The sequence below is a fragment of the Podarcis cretensis genome, assembly GCF_951804945.1.
Source record: "Podarcis cretensis genome assembly, chromosome: 7".
Taxonomy (NCBI): Eukaryota; Metazoa; Chordata; class Lepidosauria; order Squamata; family Lacertidae; genus Podarcis; species Podarcis cretensis.
Genome location: NC_137176.1, coordinates 94,104,728 through 94,129,886, shown reverse-complemented (window position 1 = coordinate 94,129,886; position 25,159 = coordinate 94,104,728). Strand labels below are relative to the sequence as shown.

The following is a 25,159-nucleotide window of genomic DNA, read 5'->3' as shown; positions in this document are numbered from 1 at the left end:
GCCTTTAGCTGGGGGGGGGGGAGAAAGCACAGCAAGCACAGACACCTTTGCCCCAGAGACCCTGCAGGACAACAGAGGAGGAAGCCAGGAGCACAGCCCTTCCCCCTCCTGCCCCAAAGCGCAGCCTGAGAAGCAGCCTGGCTCCTCCCCGCCCTTTTGAAAACATGCTCAGAGGCTGCCACCTGCGCTTGGGTGGCACAGCCCCACCCAAGCTGAGGCACAGGTGCTGCTAAGAGGTGACCATGCCCAGCTGGCATCAAAAGGAGAAGGCTGCTGGTGGAGCGTGTGGCAGAGGGGTGGGGCTGGCATGCTTTTATGTGAGCCATGATGCCACTTCCCTTGCCAGTCCTCTGTTCCCTGGGACCCTCAAGGGAAAGATGTGCTGTGCCTGCTAGAACAGAATGAACAAGGCGGCGCTGCTGCTGCCGCCGCCGCCACCCCACAGGGTTTGCTAAAGGCCAAAAAAAGACATTACGCATGTGGAGCCCTGAGCAGCTGGCAGGAGAGGGTTAAACTCTCCCTCATCCTCCCCCTCCCCAATTTCCCACTGAAAATCACCCCTCCCCAAAGTGCTTTCGCTACCAGAACAAACTGTGCCATTTAAATGCATTCTCCTGCTCCCCCAGCAAAGAGCTCTAATGCCCAGTGCCCCACACATTTGTGTGGGATCAAAACAGAACTGCCAAATGCCACATTCCTTCATCTGAAAGATCACTGGCACATGTGAGGGTGAGGGCGGCATCCTAGGGTGGCCCCAGAAGTGCGATCTGGGGGTCTGACAGACAGACTCTGACCCCCTTGCAGAAGACCAGGCAGCATCCCAAACAGAAAACTAAAACAAGAATGTTTGACCCAAACAGATCCTGCCTCCCCAATGCCCCCCCCCGAAGGGGGGAAGTGTCCTTTCCTGCGATGGTCAGATGGCATCAGAAGTGGCACTGGAAAATATTCCAGGGGAGGCAATCACGTCATCAACCAGGAACATCACTTTCACTATCCAGAAATTAACCTCCTCCTTTCCTGCGCTTCCAACAGAAATTCAATCCTACTGATCTTTAGGCAAAGCTTTGCTGCTCCCATTTAAAAGCCAGAGAAGCAGCAGCAGCAACAGCTGCCACCCCTTCCTCCTTCCTGGGGGGGACATCTGCTCATTCTCCCCCCCCCCCATACCTATAACTAAACCTGCCCTTTGTCCCACTCCTCTTGCCCCCACCCAAGTGGGCAGCTGCTGCTGCTGAAACACACAGTGAAGGCCCCCCCCACCAGTCATTCCTTGTGGGTTCTGGCAGACCCCCAAGGGCAGTGGAGACAGCCTTGCGGGATCAGCACCCAGAGAGAAGCAACTCCCCAAGAGAGACCCTCTCCAGCCCCACAAGCAGCTGGCCAAGTGCTGTTCCTGCATTCCCCCATCTCATGGGGGGGGGTATTGCCTCGGCAGAGGTAATTCCAGAGTCCAGTGCAGGACACAACTTGACGTCACGGGCCTCAGAAGGGAACTAATTCCGCAGACCTCATTTTGCTATTATCTAGATGATGCTCCAGCTTGGACTCCAAGCGGTGTGCAAGAGTCACGGAGAAAAACCACTCCGACTTGGGTGGCATCCAGTGGGGCAGTTTGAGAGGCCAGTTGGTGGAGGCCCCGAAGGAGGAGAGTGCAGCGTCTCACCCCAGCTACTCTCGCTGAGGAGGAAGACTGCGAGACTCCCACCTCCCTGGAGAGCCAGTGGAAGCGGAGTAACGGGCTTCCTAGCCAGGCGGGCTGCGCTGCATCAGGTCAGCAGCAGGAGGCGCCCCTGCTCCCCCCCCCTCTCATCGCAACAGCCTTGTAAGGTAGGTCGCCTTGAGCGAGGCCCAGACCAAGCTCAGCCAGCGGCACTGAAGGCAGCGAAGGGACCCCAAGAGCTTTCGACCTGAAGGCGCCACCCAAAAGCCGCCAAGCAGGGGTCCACGGAATCGGAGACCACGAGGGTCACCTAGTCCAACCCCCTGCGATGAAGGACTCTTTTGCCCAGCGCGGGGCTCCGACCCACAACTCTGCGGTCCAGAGTCCCCTACTCTACCGACCGAATTATCATCCCTTCGTTGCACAAGACGCCGCCGACTGACAACCGACGGGGCGGCTCTCCTGAAAAAGACCGGCTTCTCGGCACGCGGGCGCGCCTTCCAGGCACGCAGGGGTTAATGGGCGCGCGCCCACGTGTCAGTGTTTGGTTGCCGGGGGGAGGGGTAACTCGGTCGCCTCGCCCCGCCCCTCGGCGCGCGCCCGACTGCCTGTCCTCGGGGCCCCAGCGCCGCCCGCGCGCCCTCTCGCCACTCACCGTCCTCGCCGGGGCTCCCCGCGCGGCGCCGGTACCAGACCAGGGCCAGCGTGAGCGCGTGGCCGGCCACCACCAGCGACGGAAAGAGGTTGCCGCCGCCGGGATCCATGGCAGAGGCCGCGGGCGACGCCGAGCAGGGCACGGAGGTGCTCCGACGGCAGCAGCAGCCGCTACGCCGAGTCCCTGGCGCTGAGCGAGCGGCCGCCCCGCCCGAGCCGCCAGCGCAGGATCCTCCTTCTCCTCCTCCCGGGGCAGCCCGCAGGCCCGCCCCCCTCGGCCTGCCGCCCGCACTGCGGAGCCGCCGGAGCCCGGCCTAGCCCGGCGCAGCCTCGACGGCGCGAGCCGGCCCCGCCGCTGTCCCTGCGCAGGCAGCGCTCAAGGTTACCCGCGCGCCTTGACCACTCCCTTCGCCCTCGCCAGGGCAGAGCCCAGCGCCTTGGCACGCCCTCCCCCTCCGCTTAGCTCTGCCCCTTCGATCCAACCACTAGGCAGCGCAGCCACAAGACCGAGGGAGGCAAGCAAGGAGAATCGCGGGCTTCGCTCGCGCCAGGCCTGATGCCCAACCTGCCAAGTGCGCTTCGCATTCCCCGGAGCCAAGCGGGAGGGCGAGCGCGGCGCTGCCCCGGGTGGGCAGAGCAAATACCCCCTCCCCCCCCCCCATCAATCACGGCCGGCAGCGGCCAAGCTTTTTATAACTGCCAGGAACTCGCCCGGCCGGCGCCAAAGCCTCCCCGCTCGGCCGTCCGAGACCCACGGCTTACCCGGCACGATCTTCATGGGAGAGCCGCTGTCCCGGAGGGCACCCCCCGGCCGCGCAAGAGGAGCAGCTACAGGACGAGTCAGCGGCAGCCCCCGAGTGAGGGTCCGGAGCTGCGGGCTTCACGACACCGCCAGCCCCCGCGGGTCCCCCGTGGCTGTTGGGGAGGGGGCAGTGGCGCAGGCGGACCTATAAATAGCCCGGCGACGGCGAGGACGGGCCTTGTCACGGCTCTCGAGTTAGAACATTACACCGGAGCGAGGAGGAGGAGGAGGAGGAGCCAGGCTGCGCTCGGCCAGGGACCCCACAGCGCAGCTGCCCCCTCCCCGGCGCGGCAGGCACCTGTGCGCGCACCCTCGAGTGCGCCTGCCTGAGCCGGGCCTCCGCCGCAGTTGCTCCTCCTGCCTGACCCTCCCTCTAGGGGCGAGGGGCGCTCTCTGCAAGCATCTTCCTACAGTGGGGTTGGTAGGGGGCTTCCACCCCCAACCCAGGACCTGCGCCGCTCCCGGGAGAGATCCTCTCCCTGGGGCCAGCGGCGAAGCTGCTTAGGAGGAATTGGCGCATAAGGAGTAGCGGGCCGATGTCAGGTTCGGGGGTGACGGGGTATGCTCCGTACCCACCTCAAACGCCCTTCATGTCAGAGTGGCGCCCCCACCCATCGCCCTCCAGCAGGGCTTGGCCTTTGCGCCAGGAGAGGACGCTCCGTCCGGTCTCCCAGGGGAGAATTCCAGGTCAGGGCGTCGAAGCAACGGGAGGCAAGACCCGCTTCCAACAGCCTTGAAAGGCAAGGAGTGGCCGCTTGGAAAGGGGAAAGGTTGCACCATCAGCGTCGTAAAAATGCTATAAATGTATCTGCGGGGCTGGCATGTAACCTTTGCTGCCCTTCAGCCAGCAGGGGGTTAATCCTGACGCCACAGGGCGGTCAAGCACCTGAGTCCACCCTGGAGGTGGTTCTGATGTAGGAGAGACATGAGCTGCCTGCGAAGGTTCTGCTCTATGTGAAAGAATCAGAGTCGATTAGTTGAGAACAATTAAGGCAGCGGCATTGCAAGTTTGGTAAAAGAGGTGGGGGGGGGAGAGAGAGGTCAGGGAGACCATCCAAGGGTAGTTCATCATTCACTGGAATCAAAGGGCAGGGGAGGATTCGTAAGCTGTTCATTCCAACCCTCTGCCAGCCCCAGGGCACCCCCAAAGGCCTCTGTGCTCCAGTAAGGAAGAGCCCACCAGCTCCCTGGGTGCTTGGGACAAAAGAAGAGCCTGCAGGATCAGGCCAGTGGCCCCTCTGGTCCAGCATCCTCTTCTCACAGTGCTCAACAAGATGCCAAACTGTGAAGTCTGCAAGCTGGAGCTGAGCACAACAGCCGCCCCCTGCTCACCAGAGATTCCCAGCACAAGCTGCCTTCTCCTCCACCCCTGAAAGCTCAAGAAGTTCCAGGGAAACCTTTCCTCTCCCTCTTGTGACTTGAGCCCCTTAGATCTGGCCTCTCCTTGCCCTCTGGGGCTGAGAAAATAAGCCTGGACCCTCCTCTCTGAACCAGCCCTTGAAGTAGCTATTGAGCCCCCCCAGAGGTTTCTCTGCCCAAGGCTAGATGCACAATAATTCCTTCAACATTTCCTTTCAAGTTAAATTACGTTTTTCTCTCTCCTTTCCTTTGAGGAGCCTGGTGTGTGCCTGTCAAATGTAAGCGATCCTCCTCACACCTTTCACTTCTGGCAGGGATCTAACGTGCTTGCCTGGAGTCCTAGCTGCTTGATTTGTGTGGAGGGGAGGGGTACATCTGCACCCCCTTTGCTGGCAGTGGGCCTTACTTCCAAGTAAACATAAATGAACAGGATTAGGTTGCAATCGACAAACAAGTTCTGTGATTGGCTAGACATTTTGGCTACAAGTCCTGGCCTGGTACTCAGAGAAGAACCTCATTCAGAAGTACCAGCACTCTCTGTAAGTCCCAGAGGCTGGACTCTGCACAGACAGGTCTCCGGAAGCGGGCAAACCTTCATCAGGATGCAAACTAGGCCTAATAGACAAAATTATAAACTAACAAATCACCAGGCTCAGATGAAATGAGCAACCATATAGTAGAACAAGCCTTGCTAAAGAAGAGCCAGCGTGGCTTCTGGAGGGACATGTCCTGTCGCACAAACCTATTAGAGGTCTCAGAGAGTGTCAACAAACATCGACATACGTACTTGGGACTTTTAAACAGCTTTCAGGTGAATAAGAATAAGAGGAGATATCCTCTTGTGGATCAGGAATTGTTCAAGTAAAAGGAAGCAATAGCAATAAACAGAGCAGCAATAAACAGACAGTTCTCTGAATGGTGAAGTGTAGGCAGTGGTGGAGCTTCATGCTCCGGCACGGGGTGGGAGGGGCGAGAGCAAGCAGAGGCGGGGCTGGGGCATCCTGGGGGCGGGGCGCAGCCCTTAGGGGCGTGGGGCGTGTCCTGGGGGCATGACACGCCACCTGTGGGGGCATGGCACCCAGCGCAGGCAGAGGGACAGCCATAATGGCACCCCACCGGGATCGCACTGCTGGGGGCGATGCGCTCCCCACCCCCCCAGCATTCCCCTTCCTCTGCCACTGGATGTAGGAGGTAGAGTTCCTCAAGGATCAGTATTGGGGCCTGTGCTTTCAACTTGTTCATAAACATTCTAGAGTTAGGTGGTCAAGTTTGCTAACAATAATAATCTAAGGTCATTAAAACAAAGAGATTTGGTCATTAAAACAAAGGCCCTCCAAGCTTGAGTAAATGGGTGGTAAAATGGCCAATGCAATTCAATATGAATAAGTGTAAAGTACTGGCGCAAAAAAATAAATCTTCATTTCACTTAATATGCTCATGGGATCTGAACTGGCCACAACTGACCATTAGTGTGACCTTGGAGTCAGTGGATCGCTCAATGAAGACTTTGCCCCAGGAGCAGCAGCTGTGAAAAAGGTGAATTCCATGCTTGGGATCAATAGGGAAGGAACTGAAAATAAAGCTGCCAATATCACCAGGCTATTAAAGAAATCTATGGTGCAACTGTGTTTGGAATACTGTCTACAGTTCTGGTAGCATTACCTCAAAAAGGAGACTGCAGAACTGGATAAGGAGAAGTTCTTCTCCATCTCTCATAACACTGAGGAAGCTGATGTTGAGAGCCACAGAGGAAGTCCTTCTTTCCACCTCAAGAGCACAAGCTCCAGGGTGACTCAGTCAGACTGGCTCTCCAGAGGTCCCATTCAGGCTCTCTTGCCTTAGAACACACCAGCTGACTATAGTAAGGTTGAAACCAGGCCCAGGTGAGGGAGCCGCCATCTAGCATTTTAAAGTACCCACCTTAGCCTGAAGGGAAGAGGAGAAAGCGACCCAGGTATGTAACTGAAGCTCCGCCACTCCCAGCGGCTTCTTAGCTTTTTTAATTATTGCTGTTAGTAGTCTTACTGCTGCTACTGCCTTGAGACCCCCCCCAAGGTGTCTTGGGTGCTTCTCCCTCACCCCAATGAAGAAGGTCCTGCGTTCAGACCCCAGCAGCACCTCCAGGCAGGCCTGGAAAACGGCTGCCAGTCAGTGTTGACAATACCGCAGGATTAGGTGCAAGGCAGTTGCCTATGTTCCTATGGTATGGATCTGAACCCAGGTCTCCCAGGCCCTAGGCTAACTCTCTGACCCCACCACCCTGGCTCTCAGAAAGCCAGCTTCACAGGAAAACTGAAAACAACACTGCCAAGCAGATAAGTCCAGGCGCAGGCCAAGCACTTGTGGGTCAAAGGGGAAGGAGGTCTGGGGGTCGAGACCCCACCCCTGTTGCCCTGGAGAGCAGCTGGTGATTGGACTTGGCAGGGGTGGGCTGTTAGGAAGCTGCAAGGACACTTTGTGGCTGGAAAAAGGACTTGAGTAGCAACCATCTCATTGCAGCAAGTTCCACAGAACAAAGTAGAAAAATCCTCACCAGCCCCTTCCTGGTTAGGTTAGGGATAGGCTGGCTGGTGGTTTTTATTTGCTCAGCAGGGCCAATACATGTCACTCCATTGGAAGAGCAGCTCCTCTCTGAAACCTTCCTCAGCTTCCAGCTCCCCCTCCCTTGCTCCTGCCAGGCTCTCCAGGGGCAGCGGATGGGGTCCTCCTGCCCGATGGGGAACTGCTCTGGTCCAGCTCCTGGACAGCCAACCTAGAGCTGCCCAGGAAGCTGCCACAGGGACTTGGAGACCAAACTTCCAGCAACTGCACACACAGCTTGCAGTCACCCCAACCAGTCTTGCCTGCAGGGGGCGCCCTGTGCTCTCGCAACATCTGCCAAGGGGGCAGCCCCTGAAGCCCTTCCCCAGCGGATGAATGGCAGGCAGGGAGCATTTACATCTGTTCACCCCCTGCGGAGGGAAACCGCAGAGGCCTCAAATCAGGGCCAGTTTGGAAGCAGCAGCTGCAGAAGGAAGCCAGATGGGGCGGAGGGAGGGAGGGGTGCGCCACGCCCTAAAGGAGCAGGAAGAGGCTGACTCTCGACAGGGGGAACACTCCACCCCCCTTGTGTTCCCGCCCAATTGGGGCTGCAGGGTCCTTCTCCAAAGCATGGCCTGTCCCAAGCCCTTCCTTGGAACTCCTCCCAGGCATATAAGCCCCCCCCCCATACACCTAAGGGAGAGCAAGGCATTATCTCCTTGTGTTCCTTCACAGACCTGGTGCCAGCTGTTGGCAGCTGGGGAAAAGTGAGGCAGCCTGGAAGAGAAGTTCCCTTGGGGCCACCCAGAGGCTGGGAGCTGGGGCTCTTTTGCAGGAGCAGAGGGGTTTGCGAGGGGGGGGGGAGTTGTCTCTCTGGGTCCATGCAGACTATCTCCCTCGACTGGGGAGCCCCTCCTGAACACAACAGAGAGGCACTCAGGGCTCCATCCTGTGCCAAGAGGATGCCTGGGGCACCTGGGTTCTGGGCGAGAAGACCTGGCATCGGATGTTTCCTCCTCCGCTGCCTCTTTCCCAGAGACCTGCCTCTCAGTCCAGCGGCTCCAGGCGCCACCTTCCCCCCTCCCCTCTTTCCCCCCACCCAAATGCCACAGGACAGCGCTCTGCCCTACCTTGCCCCTGCTGGATCAGGTCTTCCATAAAGTAGCGGCCATCCTCCCAGTCCAGGGCTGGAGCTGCCATCCTGCTGCTGCTGCTGCTGCTCGGAGAGTGCAGAGCGCACCTTCCCTTCCCGCCAGATCCTCCCTCCCCGCCCCAGCCAGGACAAGCCCGTGCAGAGCCCCACAGCCGCCGCGGAAGCCCCTCTTTGCCCGCCCCAGCAGCAGCAGCAGCAGCCACACCCCACAGGCCTCGCCTGCCCGCTCCCTCCAGCTCCCCAAATGCGCTCCAGCTGCCCTCCGGGAGCCGCCAGGATTCCTGCGGGGGAGCATTTGGTCCGAGGCTTTGCCTGGGAAAGGGAACTCAAGAGGCAGATGTTGGGACGAGGAGGGGGCGGGGGGGGCACGCAGACTCCTGCAGGAACTGATGGCCAAAAGAAGCTGGCAGGACTCTGCTCTGGGGAGGGGGTTTGGTGCGCAGTCCCGTTCGGCCCTCCTTCTCCCTCCCACTGCACAGTCTCGCCCCTTCTTTGCACCGGGGAAAAGCAGCCACAGGAGGTGCCCCCCCCCAGGCCTGTGCTGCAGAAGAGACCCCCCTCCCGCTTCCTTGATTTTGACTCCCTCAGGCACAGGGGGCGGGCTTATTGAAGCAAGTTCTCTAGCAATGGCAGACATCCACCTGGGGGTCCCCACTACAGCGCCACGAAAATAGCTGCTTGGGGCGGCAGCGGCGCGGGGGGGGATGTTCGGGCCTCCCTCTCTCCCAGGACCAAAGCAACCAAACTCTCCCGGGAGGGGAGCCAGGGGAGGGGGGAGGAGGAGCCGCCGGTGACTCACGCTGCTGGAATACGAGGCGGGTGCGCGACGCATTTCCTTCCGCGCGCAACGGAAAGTTGGAGCCCCCACATGACCGGCGGGGGGCGGCTGATGCCCGGCCCCTCCGCCTCCTCGCAGCGGCAAAGGCAGGGCCGACACGTTGCAGCCCTGCCCGCCTGGTGCGGGGCTGTTGCGGGCATGGGGGTATTATTGCAAAAGCGCTTTTCCTTCCCGCACACTCCTCACGAGGAGCGCCCTCCAGAGACCTCCCCAGCCCAGCTGAAGCCCGCAGCCCGGAGGCCCAGGAGATGGGCCAGGCAGCCCCACAGGCTACGCGGGGAGCGACGTGGGGGGCGGGATGCCGCGGAGCCAGGTCTCACCCACGCCCTGGGCACAAATGGGCACCCCCCACCCCATCACGCGCAGAGACCCCCCCCATCCAACCTGCTCTAATCCAGCGCCGGGGCCGCGGGCAGAAGCAGCCAGGCCGGTCCAGGCGAGCGCACCTGCTGCCCCCTTGGCCCCACGCTCGTGCCCCCTTGCCCCCGCATCCCAACCGCTAAGATACCTTCGTCCGACTTGCCCCCTTTCCTCCGGCGCCCCCTGCGCCGCTTCTTCCGGGGCTCTTCCCCCGCAGCAGGGTCCATGGGGCAGCCGAGGGGCCTCGCTCTGACCTTGGCAAGCAGAAAGACGAGGCGCCGCCGCCACCGGGAGTGGCCGCGAAGAAACGGCTAAGGATAGCCCGGCGCAGCAGCTGCTGCCCACCTGTCAGCACGGCGGCAGCGCCCCCTCCCTCAGGCACGCCGGATCTCTGGACTTACCCCCCACCCGACACGCGCGCAGGGCAGGGGGCCTCCTGCCCACAGCTCACACCCACGTGGCACAGATGCCGGCGGCAAAAGGGCGCCCCAGAAAGCGCCGACTCCCCAACTTCCAGCTGAGCCCGGGGCAAAGGCCTCCCCCACCCCCTTCCTTCTAGCTCATCCCAGGCACGTGGAATCGCGGGAGGGGGTCGCCTTACTGGGCCAACATCAATGAATGGATGGAAGAATGAATGGAGAAGCCCGCCCTGATGCAACCTCTGACCCCAGATTTTGCAAGGGATGTGGGGCAAATAATCTGGACACCCCCCCCCAAGTTCTCCTCCTCCTGAGCCCACAATCACGGAACAACACAAGCGGCACCAAGGATCAAGAAGGCACCCAAGGGTGCTAGCTAAAAGGTAAGGCGGGAAACAGCCCTTAACTTTTGGCCCCAAACTGCATCTGCCCCCCCCCCCCACCTCCCAGACATCATGCCCAATTCCTGGCACACCCACCTTCCTCCACTCACCCACCACCTCTGCCCTCACCCAGCTGCAACTCACTTCCCCCAAAGCAGCTCCTGCCCCATAGCTCCCAGGCCTCCCCCACGTGGAGGGCATCTGACCTTCAGCAGGAGGGGCAGCAGAGGCCACCTGTGGCACTGCCCTGGCGGCAACCAGCTCCACGTGCCCAGCAGGCTCCTCCTTCCGGCGGTACTCCTGGCGTGAGGCCTCCTGGGGCTTCGGGGGGCAGGCCAGCGGGCCTGGCACGGTCTGGGTGCGAGGCGGGCGTGGGCGCGGGGCGGGCCTTGCCATGGCCACGGGCTGGCGGACGCGCTGCAAGGTGGCGGGCACAATCTCTGGCGGCAGGCGCAGGTACTGGCGCAGGTGCATGATGCCCTCATCCGTCAGGTACCAGTAGCAGTGGCGCCAGGCAAAGCTCTCACGCACCAGGCCGCGGGCATGCAGGGAGCCCATGGCCCGCTGGACTTGCAGGTGGGTGATGCCCGGCAGCTGGGGGTGGTAGCTGTGGGGGCGCCGGTCCTTCTGGGCCACCATGACCCCATCGCGGAAGAGCAGCTCGTAGATGGAGCGCAGCTGCTCCAAGGGCATCAGCATGCCAGCCACCATGGCGGCAGCGGCAGGAGAGGAGGCGGCCTAGCCTGGCTCTCCAAAGGGGCAGAAAAGTCTCTGTCTGGCCGGCTGGCTGCCTTCAACAGGAAGCAAGGAGGAAAGGATCCGACCGACCGCCCTCCCCAGGAACCTCAGCCTGGCAAGCTCACAGAAGGCAGCTGAAGCTCCCTCTGAACTCCTCCTCCCCCAGCAGCTGAGAGCGGGAGGGGCAGGAGCACATGCCGGCTGCTACTACAACCTCTGCGCCTGCCTTGGAGCTCCCCCACCCACTGGGGGTGGGCACTGCCAGGCCTGACTCAGCAGCAAGAGCAGCAGGGGAGGGAGGGGAGCAGGGCTGGCCAGCCCACAGACTCGTCATCCAGAGCCCCAGGGAGCAGCCTGCCTCTGAGCGCAAGCAGAAGCCACCACTGCTGTCATCAAAGTTTCCTTCAAGTTGGCAGCAGAGGGGTGGGGTGGGGGCGCCTTCCCTGCCCACAGAGCTCCCACCGGCCAAGCGGAGAAACCACTCCAACCAGGCGGGGTTGGGTGGGGGAGGCCAGCCTGGGAAGAGAGAAGGGCAGCTGCGGTGGCAGAAGTGGGGGAGAACAGCTGGACCGCCTTCTGCCCCATGGTGGACGCCTCCTGACTGAGGGAGAGAGGCAGGGTGCCCAGAGAAAGCCCAGCCCAGCAGAGTTAACCCTTGGCACCCCATCACACACGGGGCACCCAAGAAGGCAGAAGAGATCCCTCCCAGCATGCTCCCCAATTCCCAGGAGTGGAAACTGAGGCACAGGAAAGTTCAACCAATGGGGGAGAGAGAAAAGAGAGAGTTATTTATTTGCTGGCTGGCTTGTTTTATAAAAGATATGCACTGTTTGATCGTTTTTCAAAAAAAAACCTCAAAGTGGCTTATGAATAGAATGATGTGATCAAGTAACAACGCCTAAAACATTCAAAAGAGAGAGAGAACAGATTGAAAACATACACCAAAATCCTACATATCTGGGGATGCTTTCTGAAACAAGAATGGTTTTAGCAGGCCCCAAAAAGATGACAGTGAAGGTGCCAGTCTGATGTCAATAGGCAGGGAGTTCCAAAGTGCAGGTGACGTCACATTAAATGATCAGCTTCTTACACACATGGAATTGGCATCACCTGCAGCAGTGCCAGTTCTTCTGAGTCCAGTGGGCATATATGGGGTTCAGGTGATATTACAGGTACATTGGTCCCAAGTAGTTAGTAACACTTTGAACCTGGTCAGGTGGGAATCACCTATAATATTACAGGGCTCCTCGCTGGAGCTGGGCAGAAAGGCTTTGCCCCTCCTTGCCCCTCAGCTGCCCACTCTCCTCACTCCCCCGGGGCTATTTCTGGTACAAGACATGGATGCTATTTCTATGACTGAATGAGGCCTCCAATTATAGCCTCAGGCCCAGGCTGTATGTATCAAGCCCTCCCCAACACCCAATTCAAAGCCTGCCTGGCTCCTTCTGCTCCTTATGAGCCTCCTCAGCACCCAACTCCCTCTCCTTGTGCAGAGGAGAGGGACCAAGATGGTCAAGGGGCTGGAAACCAAACCTGATGAGGAATGGTTGAAGGAGCCGGGTCTTTTTAGCCCGAAGAGATGACAGAGAGGCGACATGAGAGCCATCTTCAAATATCTCAAGGGCTGCCACAGGGAAGAGGGAACATGCCTGTTTTCTCCTGCTCTAGAGCAGTGTTTCCCAACCTTGGGCCTCCAGCTGTTTTTGGACTACAATTCCCATCATCCCTTGCCACTGGTCTTGCTAGTCAGGGATGATGGGAGTTGTAGTTCAAAAACAGCTGGAGGCCCAAGGTTGGGAAACACTGCTCTAGAGGATAGGACTCGAACCCATGGCCTTCAAGTGACAAGAAGGGAGATTCCCACTAAACATCAGGAAGAACTTTCTGACACTAAGAGCTGTTCATCACTGGACCGCTCTCCCTCCAGATGTTGGGGATTATTCTTTCTTGGAGGTTTTTAAGCAGAGGTTGGACAACCATCTGTCATAGACACTTTAGCTGAGATTCCTGCATTTCAGGGGGTTGGACTAGATGACTCTGGGGGTCTAAGTTCTAAGATTTCTCCGCAGGGGGGGCCAGAGGATCTGCCCCTAGATAGTCCCTCCCCCCCCATGAGTTCCTGTCGCCCTCCCCCTTCCTTCGCTTTCCCAAGGCCTCCAGAAATAAACCTTAGAGGCACCTGCACTTCAAGGATTAACCTGGGAACAAAGCCCCCCACCCAGAAACAGGACCTGCCCCCCAGCAAGTGAGCTTTACTTGGAACTGTGTGGAAAATGAAAGGCAGCCCAGCTCTGTTTCAGGAGGGAAGCTGAGCTGGATTTGCCCAGGGCCACACCTGGCGTCCAGGGCAGAGGCGAGGCCACACCTTAGCTCTCATCTCCATCAACACAGAGACAGAGACGCACACATCCTTCTCAACACCAACTCAGGGCCTGTGCAACCCCCCAAGACACGTTCCCAGCCCATCCCTCCAGCCAGTTGGCGCCCATTCTCTCCCCCCCCAATCACTGGGTGAGGAGGGTATGACAGCAGGAAAAGCCAGCTCCTTTCCCAGGCTCTCCTGCCCTGCCCCCCCCCCAACCAGGGCAGGTTCCTGAGCTACCAGCCAAGGTCAATATTTGTCCAGGATTTGCCTCTGGCTGCTGCTTCCCCCAAGACCCAGGGAGCCCCACCCAAGGCATGCAGAGCAGATACTGACTGCCCTCTGGTGATGAGAGAGAATCTACTGCAGACATCCTTGCCCTCATCAGGGGACGAGGGAAAGCACTCTGCATATGCTCAGGGGGCACAACCATGTTTTCACCGCAAACGCTGCAGTGCTGTCTTCTGGCTCTGGGGCCGAGTCCTGCAGCTCTCTTGCCTTTTGGCCCCGGGGGCTTGAGACAGGGCAGAGGGCGGGGGGGGCAGGGTGTAAAGAGAGAAACAACCCAGATCTGGTCTGTAAGGAGCCTCCCTCTTCCTGCTTCTCAGCAGCCATGGAGAAGGAGGGTCATCAGCCTGACTGGGTAAAGGTAAAGGGACCCCGGACCATTAGGTCTAGTCATGGCAGACTCTGGGGTTGTGCGCTCTGTTATTCTAAGGCAGCAATGCTGCAGCAAGCAAAGGCACCAGCTGCTCAGTCAGCTGCTTGTGGCTGCAAAGCCAGACAGGATGTGTGTGACTGTTGCCATGGAAACAAAGGGGCAGTCCATTCTGTACTGAGCACCGGATGTTAGCTCAGTGTGTGTGTCATATGACCTGTACAGGATGTACATGGGTGGAGTTTGGAGTTTCTCTCTGTTTGTTGAACAGAGCAGACATGTTTTCTCTATATGACTGCTGAAGACAGGAATAAAACATGTAGATACATTTCTGTCTGAGTCTGATTCCCCTCCCTGGGGATATGCTGGAGAGCAGGGAGGAGGAGAGCAGTTGGTGTGTTTTTCTCACAGCCTGAGGAAAATCGCCGGAACGGACCTCGTGTGTTTCGCCTGCCGGGAGTCGCCGGAGGGAGGTCAAAAGAATTCAGCCGGTGCCTGGAGAGATAGGCACATACCTCTGACCGGCCTTGAATGCTGACATTGGTAGCAGAGGATGGTTTCGATCCATCGACCCCTGCATCAAGGAGGCTGTATTCATCCCTCTCCATGGAAGCCTGAGATGGAAGCTGATTCTCTGCAGCCAGAAGCTGACCAGAAGAAGCTGAAAGCCAAGCTACGGAGCCCAGGTATGAGATTTTCGGGCTTAAGAGTGTGAATGCAGCTGGATTAATTCTCTGCTTCATGGGAGCAACGTTTGGGAAAAACAGCTCCGAGAGAGAAGAGTCTGCATTCCAAACATTCCTGTGGTTTTTCCTGTCCAAGGAAAGGAATGTGGTTGCTTAGCAACGCAGATAAGGGCTGGAAGTCAGGCTATGCCCAGAGTGGCAAAAACAGCTTGTGTTTTGACTAGGTCCTTACAAAGGAACTTTCCAAGCGGCCAGTGTTATAGCTGCCAGGTGCACAGAGTGTAAACAAGCCAGCTATTGGATTTTAGAGGCTTGTGTTTGAGAGTCAATGCAAGGACTCAAAATGGATGTCAAGAAGGGAAGCCTGCCTTCTCCACCCCTCTTGACCAGTGACAATTATGCATCTTGGTCTATAAAGATGAAGGCCTTGCTGCAGAATCAGAGACTGTTTGGGGTGATTGAGAACCCCATCCCTGCAGCACCAACGCCTGTTTGGGAGTCACAGGATATGAAGGCCAGAACTGCTATAATTCTGTGCGTGTCAGACTCTCAGCTTGTTCATATACAAGATTTAGAGCACGCGAAAGATGTTTGGGACACGCTGAGAAGGACACATCAGAGAGATGCAGGTTCTTCAGCGTTGCTGTATTTTGAAAAGCTGGTTTTGTCTGGATTTATCTTTTGGAGAGACCGAAAGAAGCCTTAGAAAGGTTTAAAGAGTTTTGTGACAAGGTTAAAAATATGCATGATGCTGACATAGATTGTCTTTGCACAGATGAGAAGCCAATTTTTCTTTTACAGGATTTCCAGAGGTTCCTGAAGAAGAAAGGGATAAGACACAAAATTGCAGCTTCCGAAGAAGCTTGGAACAGATGTATCTGTGTTAGGGTGAACAAAGAATTGCAAAAGGGAATGCATGCGCAATTGCTTAGTTCTCTGACCGGCCTTGAATTCTGACACGCTCATCTCGCTTTATTGGCCAAGGGAGCCGGCGTACAGCTTCCGGGTCATGTGGCCAGCATGATTAAGCCACTTCTGGCGAACCAGAGCAGCGCACGGAAACGCCATTTACCTTCCCGCCGGATCGGTACCTATTTATCTACTTGCACTTGACGTGATTTCGAACTGCTAGGTTGGCAGGAGCTGGGACTGAGCAACGGGAGCTCACCCCATCACGGGGATTCGAACCGCCGACCTTCTGATCGGCAAGCCCAAGAGGCTCCATGGTTTAACCCACAGTGCCACCCATGTCCCTCACCTAACTGGATGGAGGGCTGCAAAACTCCCTTGGACAAGGAGTGCTGCTCCTCCCCCACACCCCACACCCAGAGCTTACCTGCCCCCCAGCAGGAATGTCTGTTATTCGGAGTCCACACCTGCACCCAGAGCAGCCCCCTATACTCCAGATGGGTACCCCAGAGAAACAGGCAAGAGGGAGCAGTGGCAGCTAGGCCTCAACAAGAGCAGTGCCTGTGCCCTCCAGGAGGGGGCGCCAGCAGCTCACCCTGGGCAGACAAAGAGCCTCCTGCCATTGGCCCCCCACCCCTTTGGCCTCTGGCCCAGAAGCCGCCAGGAAACAGGCCGCATTGTTCCAAGGAGCTAATCATTAGCCAGAAGCGTCTTGGGGGGCTGGCCAGGAGCGCCTGAGAAAGGGAGGCAGAAAGCCAGAGAACCTGGGAAGAATCCGCCAAAGTCCAAGAGGCCAGAGAGGGGGGCACCAAGGAAGCAGAAGCCGACACCCAGGGAGGAGGCGCCTTGGACATTCTGGACACCAAGGCCTGCTTCCAACTCTGCCCCACCTGAGCCACACATGCAGAGACTCAGACCCAGAAGGAGGAGCCACACCAGTGTTAATGGAGAAATCCGAGGGCTCCCTTGGACAAAAAACAAGGACACCGGCCAGGAAGACCAGAGCAAAACAGCAGCCAGTCGGCTTGGTCTTGATTGAAGACTGTTGCGACAGGACTCCCACCTGCCACCAGGTGGAACAAGATGGGAGCCCCGAACAAAAGAGAACCCAAAGTTTTATTAGCTGCTAATCCCCATGTTACCCCCCCCCAAACTACATCACTATACATCACGGTTACATCATGAAAGGGGAGGTCTGGGGGCAGTAATCTGAGCATCCTGGACCCTGCCCCATGGTTCCCCTTGCCCTCCACCAAACACCCATCCAGTGGAACAAAAGAGATATTTACATTTCCCTGTTTCCCAGCCAAATTAATCCCACCCTTTTGTCTTCATCTGGGTTTGTTATTTCTGGAATGGCTACCTGTCTGGCACTCAGGTATCAGGATGCCAGGGATTATCCCTCAGGCAGAGGGGCTGCTGAGGAGCTGAAGTTTTCCCAGTGAGCCAGTACATAGACACATTTATCAGTGAATTGTTACATTTGGTATCGTGCAGCAGACGGCCTTTGAACAGATAAGAAGAAACTGTGATGAAGTGTTTTGTGGGGAGAAATCACAGAAGTCACAAAAGCAATTGTGCTGATTTTGGTAGTGGGCTGCATGTGCGTGATATCTGCTGGAGGGGCATCTCTCCCCCCCCCCAACCTGTACCTAAATTCCTGCAACACCAGCCAGAGGCAACTGGGAACCTGCTCTGGGCAGGAGGAAATGGCTCCAGCAAGTGAGCGAAGCAGCAGGAGGCCAAGGGAACTGTCACTGTACAGTTGGAAGGGATCCCTGAGGGTTATCTAGTCCAACCCTCTACTAAATTATGGCGGAAGCTTCCTTGATGGCGGTTCATTCATTCATTTCAAATCATACACACTTCCTGCAGAGCTGGGCACAGTAAGACACCAGCCGATATAAACAGATGGCAGGAGAGAAGCCCGGCTGCAGAGCAGCTCACATAACTGGCACCCAGTCAGGCAAGGAGCCTCAGTCCAAGAGAAAGACAAACAGGATTTCTCAATGAAAACATCGACTGATTCCATGCAAGGGATTGTGAGGAGGGGGCTGGCTTGAGAAGGGAAAGGTGTAGGGAAAAGGGATGGTGCGAATGCACTTGGGGTAATGGGGGGGGCGCTGCTTGCCCCACCCGGAATCAGAAAAAAATGATGCCAGGAAAATGCACCCTGAACACCCCCTCCTGCGGGGCCTCCTGAGGTATGCATAGAGGATTAGGAAAAGGATCAGAGGCTCTGAGGAACTTGACCCCACACCACCAACCCCCAGGTCCCAAGGAGGGCGGCCTCCTTCCCCCCACACAGACGCCTCCCCTGAGAAACTGTGTTGCTCCTGCTCCTACCAGTGCTGGGAAGTGCTTGGGAAAGGGCAGTTGAGAAAGGGGGGAGCAGGGAAGAAGCAGCACTGGGAGGGAGAAAGGGGAGAGGAAAGTTTTTCTCCCTCTCTCATCCTAAGACTAGAACTCACGGGCACCCAAGGAAGCTTGGAAGATTCAGAACAGATAAAAGAAAGGACTTGTTCGGCCAGCGCAGGGTTAACCTGTGGAACTCCCTACCCCAGGAGGCAGTGAAGGCCACTGTTAAAATCAGGAATGTGGGGCAGTTAAAATCCCAAGTCCCCACCCCAGCCTCTAAGGCCAGGACAATGACCGTTGACACAAGCACCAGACATGCACAACAGCAAAGAGGCTCAGAAAAGCAGTCCAAAAAATTGTAGCAATAAGCAGATACCATGTATCAGTACTGTTTCCTCTGATTATCCAATACAGTCATACCTCTTGTTACTTTTGCTTCAGGTTAAGTCTTTTCATGATGTCACACGCATGCAGAGAAGCTGTGAATTGTGACCCGCGCATGCGCAGACACGGGTTGCGTTCTGCTCGTGTTGCAAATGGGGCTCCGGAATGGATCCCTGTTCACAACCAGAGGTACCACTGTATAGAAAACTGTGGAAACTTCAAATAATTTCCAAAACTCAACGGTTTGACGGATTTCCTAGGTTCCAACGGCTAATTACTCCTCTGAAAGAGAGGAATCCAGGGCTCCCCTGACTCCATAGTCCCTTAAGCCTAAGGCCACTACTCCTTTCCCCTCCACAAGGTGTGAACTTAGCCACACAATAGGAGGCAGAAGGCGACCAAGGGCAGCACATACCCCAGACGGAAACCCAGCAGGATGGTGGATTGAATCCTGATACTTCAAAGGAGAAGCGCAGGAGCTACCCTTGCAGGGGGGTGTGTGCAAATACTATTATTGTTCTTTGGGGAAGAGTTAAAAGGTGTGGGATGTGGGGTTATTGACAGGGCTGGGTGATGGGCTCATGTTTCTACATGCTAAACACTGTGAAATATTTTGTGAAAGAAGGCTGTATTTTAATGTTGTATTTTAAGTTGTATTTCAATCAATTGTTTTTGTATCTGGTGTTAGCCGCCCTGAGCCCGGTCTTGGCTGGGGAGGGCGGGGTATAAATAAAAAACTATTATTATTATTATTATTATTATTATTATTATTATTATTATTAATCGATGATGCTGTTGAAAAATGTATTAAGGGAAATGGGGAGAGATTTTAAAAGTCCACGCAACTCCATGCTCAGGGTTCCTACTCTTTTGTGTGTTTGACCCTTGTTGCAACAAATAAAGGCTGAGTCTACTGACCGCTGATTTGCTTCTTTAACTTGGCTGGAGGCTCCTTCTTTTGCTGACCAGAGAGACTAACAGGGAGTGGCACTCTGAGGAGCTGGACAGCGGAGTAAATCCACACCCAAGGGTTTTTCTTTTTTCACAGCTTTTTGTTGCCTGAAATTCGGATTGTGGGATAAAATATAACTGAGAGAATTCTACAGGATGTGGTACTAGTGTGTGAAAACAGTCAAGCTCCAAGGATCCCCAGGCAGGCAGCTCTAGATGGGGGGGAGTCAGGCTCCCCCACGTCCCCCAACTGCCCTGCAAAGAACTCCCCCCCTCCTCCAGCGATGGGGGGGGAGCAGCAAGGCATCTGCTCAGAGACGTCCTGGGGGTGCATGGTTTCACAGGCCTCCTCCACCAACAGGCACAGCTCCCACCCCACCCCACTCAACACACACCAAAATATGTCACCGCTGCAGCTGCAGGAAAGCGCAGCGTCAGCAAAGCTCAGTGGCTGAAAGCAAGTCAGCCAGTGACAGGCAGGCGCCTGGATCTCTGCCTCCAGCCAGTCCCGCCTGCCAGGGAGACACATGGACGGACGCACACACACGCACATGCCAAAGCGCCACTGGACATCAGGCCATGGCAACCACAAGCAGCTCTACGGGCCCCACGGAGAGAGAGAGAAAGACAAGGCAAAGCAAGGAGAGGAGGGGGTCCCTGCTTAGGACCCCACAACTGTGGAAACCCCAAGGTGCCAGCTTCACAAACCCCGCTCAGCCCCCCAGAGCCCTGGCCCAGCTCCATCCTTTCTCTGCTCTAGGAAACTGTTTTCTTACAAGCAGGAGAAGTTGCTCTCGCACACTCTGGCTCCCAGGCCTCTCAGAGGGGCAGCCCACTGGATACAGGCAGGCAGGTGTTTCTGCAAGGGGAATAGCCCCCCCCCCCCGTCCCACCCCCTCCCCCAGGGATCTGTTGCTTTGGCTGGGCACAATTTGCACCCAGAGTTCAGAGGAGGAGCCAACTGTGCAGCTTATGAAAACTGAAATCAAACCCCTAAAGGAGCTTGGTGGGGGGCAAATGAACACAGAAATGCCACAAAGGGGGGTGGACCCTCCCCAATTTATGCTTTGTTCTCTCCAACCAAATCACCACACCTGGTGCAGTTTGGAGTGCAGTTCAGGGGGAGGACAGGCAGAGCATAGGGACAAATGTCGCCTGCCCCCCAGCTTCTCTGCTCCCCAAAGGCCCCTTGAAGAGCACAGGGTGTGGGGTGTCCTGAGAGGGAGATGGGGGGACCAGAGATGTCATGGGGCCTCTTGGAGCACCCACCGTCCTCCCCATCTCCTCCTCCTCTTCTGTCCCACACCATGGGGGAAAGCCTCTGCAGAAGAGGGGCAGGACAGAGGCTCTGACCCCCTCCTTACCCCAGCCCCCATCACTGCCCAAAGTGGCGCTGCCCAGGGATCTCCGCTCTGAGCCGGGGAACAAAGAGGCGGCTGTTTGCAAGGGGAGCCTGGCAGGCTGTGCCAAGCGAGGAGGGCCTGGCAGGGCAGGGGCCAGATTAATAATCAGGCCGGGGGAGGGGGCAGCTTGTTCTCATGGTAAATCAGGCAGGCTGGCACAAAAGCACCTCTGCAGTGCCTTGGCAGCCCAAGTGGCACACACTCAAACCACCCTGGCAATGTGTGCAGGATCTGCCACACTGGGCCCCTCCCAGCCCACTCTGCAAGGCACAAGCCCCCCCCCCGATCCCGAGAGAGCAAGGGCGGCCCGAGGATGCCCACCTCTGCTCAGCATGGCAGGAGCAGCACCCAGGCAGCCCTTCCCTCCTGCAAGCAGGCCAAGCCAGCCTGCAATGCCCCCCAACTGTTCCCAATGGGGCTTCTGGGTAGTAAAACCAGTCTAACTGGGCAGAAGGTGCTCCTCTGAATATAGGAGATCCGAAAGGCACAGACTTAGGGGCATGTTTGACTGCCACGTGCTGCATTGGGGAGAGAGGGGATGTGTTGCTATACATATTTTTACTATTTTTATATTATAGAATTGTAGAGTTGGAAGGATCCCAGAGGTCATCTAGCCCAACCCCTGCAATGCAGGAATTATATATAAAATGCACGTTGTAAGCCACCCTGAGGTGTGACGGGCAGTATACAAATTTAATAACTAAATAAAAGAGCCTCACTATGGACTAGTGTGCCACAAAGGCTGCCACGATTCAGTGAGCGCTACTCAGGGCTGGGTGTCCTCCTGGACTCTCACCTGAGCCCCCCACCCACAAGGCAGCCTGGAAGATTCCTTGCTCCCCCCCCCCCAACTGCTGAAGCTCTCCCTGGGTTTCCTCCCCAGCTGCCAACACTCTCCCCCCCCCCCCCAGGGCCTGGGCTGGTGAGTTACTGTTAAGCCAAGTCCCAAGCAGAGCCAGGCCAAATGGCCAGGCCTTGGGGGTGCTGCTCTCAGACTGTGCATCCCCCCCCCACACCCCATGGCATTTCAAAGGCTGTGGGGCAGAAGGCAACGTGTAGGGCAGGCTCTAGCTGGGGAGAGGATTTGGCTCAAGCAACAGCAGCTCAGGGCAGGCGCCTCAACTCTCACCTCACCCACTCTCGACAGGCCCACCCTGACCCCATCAACCAGCAGGGTAAACAAGATGGGTGCCCCCCCGCCACCTCCCCAGCTGAAAACGGAATAATAGAACAGAGTCATAGAGTTGGAAGGGACCATGAGGATCATCTAGTCCAGCTTCCTGTCCCAGGCAGGAATCTTTCATCCAAGGTAGGACTCATGGCCCTGAGATTAAGCATCTCAGGCTCTGCCAGTTGAGCGATCTCTCATCGCTTACTCATCGCAGGAGCCCACTCCGGGGGCAGAGGGGACCAGCCCCCAAAGTTGATGACACTGCCATTCAAATAGGTGGGTGTTTGTGTGCCCCACATATTGTGATCGATTAGATGGGACAGGGCTTATCTGCCCCCCCCCAATATTTTATTCAAATTGGCATCCAGCCACCGCCTACGCCAGGGACCAGGTCTTGCCCGAGTGGCACAGCAGCAAGAGAACCCCACTGATGCTTTGCAGGATCAGACCTGTGGGGGTACATCTAGCCCCAGAGCCCCTGGAGCAGAGTCTCTACACAACCACCAGGCGGGTGACTCTCTGCTGACTCTTCCTGTGTGTACTTTGCAAAGCTCCACTCCCAGGTCAAGGGTCAGACCCAACCCTCGGCTGGAGGTCACGCTGCCTCTCAGCTGCTCCCCTACCAAAAACAAACACTCCCGCCTGCCTTCACAGCTCTCTGCACATGGCCTTGTGCCTCTTATCTTCCCACCCCTTTGCAGATTCCCCAACACAGGTTTCGCTGCCTGCAGACAGCCATCAGACAGTTCGGTCCACCCTCCCTTACTGCCCCTGATGGGGGGGCAGATCAGGATACCACCCCCCGCCCTCTTTCCCCTCCTTCCTCTACCCCTCCAGGAAACCCCTCGGCCTCCTGTGACAGAAAGAAGGCTGAGCAACACCTTCACTCCCTTCCTGCCCCATGCCGGGTTTCAGACTGTAGCCTCCCGGGGCAGAGACCTGCTTCCTGCGAAGCCACAAGCGGCGGCGGCGGCGGCGGCGCTTTCAAAAGCGGGCGGTTCCCCGGGGATCTTCCCCAGCCCCACCGGGAGATGCTGTCGGGGGCTGAGCGGAGGGGCGGACCGCGGGACCTGCTGCGGGAGCGACTCCCCACCCAGGAAACCAGGGCGCCTCTAACCTTCGTCTGAATGCAGCCCTACGAAAGGGTACCCCCTTTTCCCCGCCAGGCTCAAGCTGAGCAGCGGCGGCGGCCGCCCAGGAAACTCGAGCAGGGGCTTCCCTCCGAACGGGGGGCGGCCCGGAGTCGCAACCCCGCCTGCACCGGAAGGGCGGCTGCCCCGCAGAGAGCGCAGGAGCCGCGGGGTTCCCGGGGGCGAGTTGGGCGGGCAAAGGGCCAAAGGTCAGCGGTGGCCGGAGTCCCGCAGGCCTCCCGGATCGACCTCGAGGGTGTCCCCGCTCCTCCTCCGAGCGCCCCTCGACGGGACGGGCCTCCGGAGGGCCCGGCATCTGAGCCACCGCCCCGGGCCTGCCCCGTCCCTCACCTGGCCGGGCGGAGGTGCTGCGCCGCAGCCGAGGGATGGGGGGCGGCCTGCCCCACCCAGGCGCGCGCCCCGGACCCCTCCGTCGCGCCGCAGCCCTGGCAGGGGCCGCCCCGCTTCTGCCCCCCCCCCCTCTCCCGCAGCGCGTCTCCCGGGGGCGCAGGCGGCCGGCCGTCGGGTACCTTTGAGCGAGCTGATCTCGTGCTGGATGGAGCGCGCCGTGTCCATGGCGGCGGCGTTGTCGGGGGGTCCTGCTCGGCCGTCGCCCCCGGGGGCTCTGTCGGCGGAGGGGGCCGGGCCCACCGGCAGCGTGGCAGCCAATCAGCGCGCAGGGCTCCGCCGGTCCCGTCCAGCAGCGAGCGGGAAGCCGCGCGGTCCTGCCGCGGCCACTGCGGCACTTTGGAGGGGGGGGGAGGTGCGTCGCGCAGGACCCGCCCCGCGGCCAGCAATGCCCGCCCCTCGCCCCGCACGTGCGCCCCGGCTGCGCTCAGCCAAGCCTCACCTCTGCACACACTTTAGTGACACCCCCCCCAAAAAAAAAACCCAAGTCCGCTGCAGCCGGACGCAGCTTTTGGAGGCCGTGAGCGGCGGCTGCAGCAACCCAACCCCCGCCAAGGCTCCAGATTTGGGGGGGGGGGGAGGCTGCAGCACCAGGCGGCCTTGGCAAGGCAAGAGCGGCTCCCTTGCAGCACACCAGCGGGGGCTCCTTCTGCCCAGGCCCCTCCCCGCGTGGGACGCAGGTAGAGCGCGCCTGGAAGGGGAACTTTCACTTGCTGGCACATCTAAGCGCTGCCTCAACTACTGCCGGGGCGAAGTATAAATGGCACGGGAGGGGCAAGTCCTACACCCCTCACACATCCAAAATATGTTGCTGTCAGACTTGGGGAGTGCTTGGAGGCCCCATGGAGGCTTCAGTGTGGGCTCCGCAGGGCTCAATCCTATTCCCTATGTTGGACAGTGTTCTCGAAGCTACCAGCATGAGTTTGACCAAACTGAAGGCAGTGGAAGACAGGAGGGCCTGGCGTGCTCTGGTCCAGGGGGTCACGAAGAGGCAGACACGACTAAACAACAACAACATGCTATTTAATATCTACATGAAACTGCTGGGTGGGGTTATCCGGAGGTTTGGAGTACGTTGTCAGCAGGATGCTGATGACACTCAACTCTATTTCTCTGCTACATCTGCAGGTGAGGCAGTGAAAATGCTGGACCAGTGGCTTGCCTTGAAAATGGACTGGATGAGAGCCAACAAGCTGAGGCTCAATCCAGATAAGACAGAGGCACTGTTAGCGGGTGGTTCCTTGGACCAGATGGGTAGGAGGACGCCTGCTCTTGATGGGGTTACGCTTCCCCTGAAGAAGCAGGTTCATAGCTTGGGGGGTCCTCCTGGATCCTTTGCTGTTGCTCGAGGCTCAGGTGGCCTCAGTGGCCCGGAGTGCGCTCTATCAGCTTCAGCTGGTGGCCCAGCTACACCCCTGTCTGGACAGGGATAGCCGAACTACTGTTGTCTAAACTCTGGCAACCTCAAGGTTAGATTACTGCAATGTGTTATAAGCAGGACTGCCTCTGAAGATGGTTTGGAGACTTCAGCTGGTGTAAAATTCAGCGGCTACCAATTAGTTTCTGAGCCCAATTCAAATAGATGAAGGACATTAATAATAATAATAATAATAATAATAATAATAATAATAATAATAATAATAGAAGGAGAGCAGAGCATGAGAGGGGAGTGTCCTGTGCCCTCCAGAAGGGGTGGGGTGAGGCCCATGGCTGGTGCAGGAACACCAGGCCAACAGACAGCTGGGACTACTAAACCCTGAGAGGGAGGGAGGGAGGATCCTGCTCCTGCAAAGCACTCCTCTTTCTCCTGCTGCTGCTTGACAGGAGGCAGCTCTAACAGGCTGTCGGAA

General features: G+C 57.8%; 1 protein-coding gene across 19 annotated transcripts in view; it reads right to left on the bottom strand.

The window, feature by feature from the left end:
- Positions 1 to 25,159, bottom strand: part of PLEC (plectin) — a 118,157-nt gene that overhangs the window by 51,052 nt on the left and 41,946 nt on the right. For 2 of the 19 annotated variants that reach the window (XM_079984044.1, XM_079984045.1), the window contains exon 1: positions 23,432 to 23,492. The exons of 8 other annotated variants lie outside the window; for them this stretch is intronic. In XM_079984044.1, coding sequence (XP_079840170.1) covers positions 23,432 to 23,477 — 46 coding nt within the window. In that variant the 5' untranslated portion in view covers positions 23,478 to 23,492. Of the gene's footprint in view, positions 1 to 2,318; positions 2,443 to 3,079; positions 3,240 to 8,128; positions 8,227 to 9,497; positions 9,592 to 10,357; positions 10,878 to 23,431; positions 23,493 to 25,159 lie in introns of those variants that run through there. 9 more of the 19 variants (XM_079984053.1, XM_079984054.1, XM_079984041.1 and 6 more) reach the window with 5 other exon arrangements.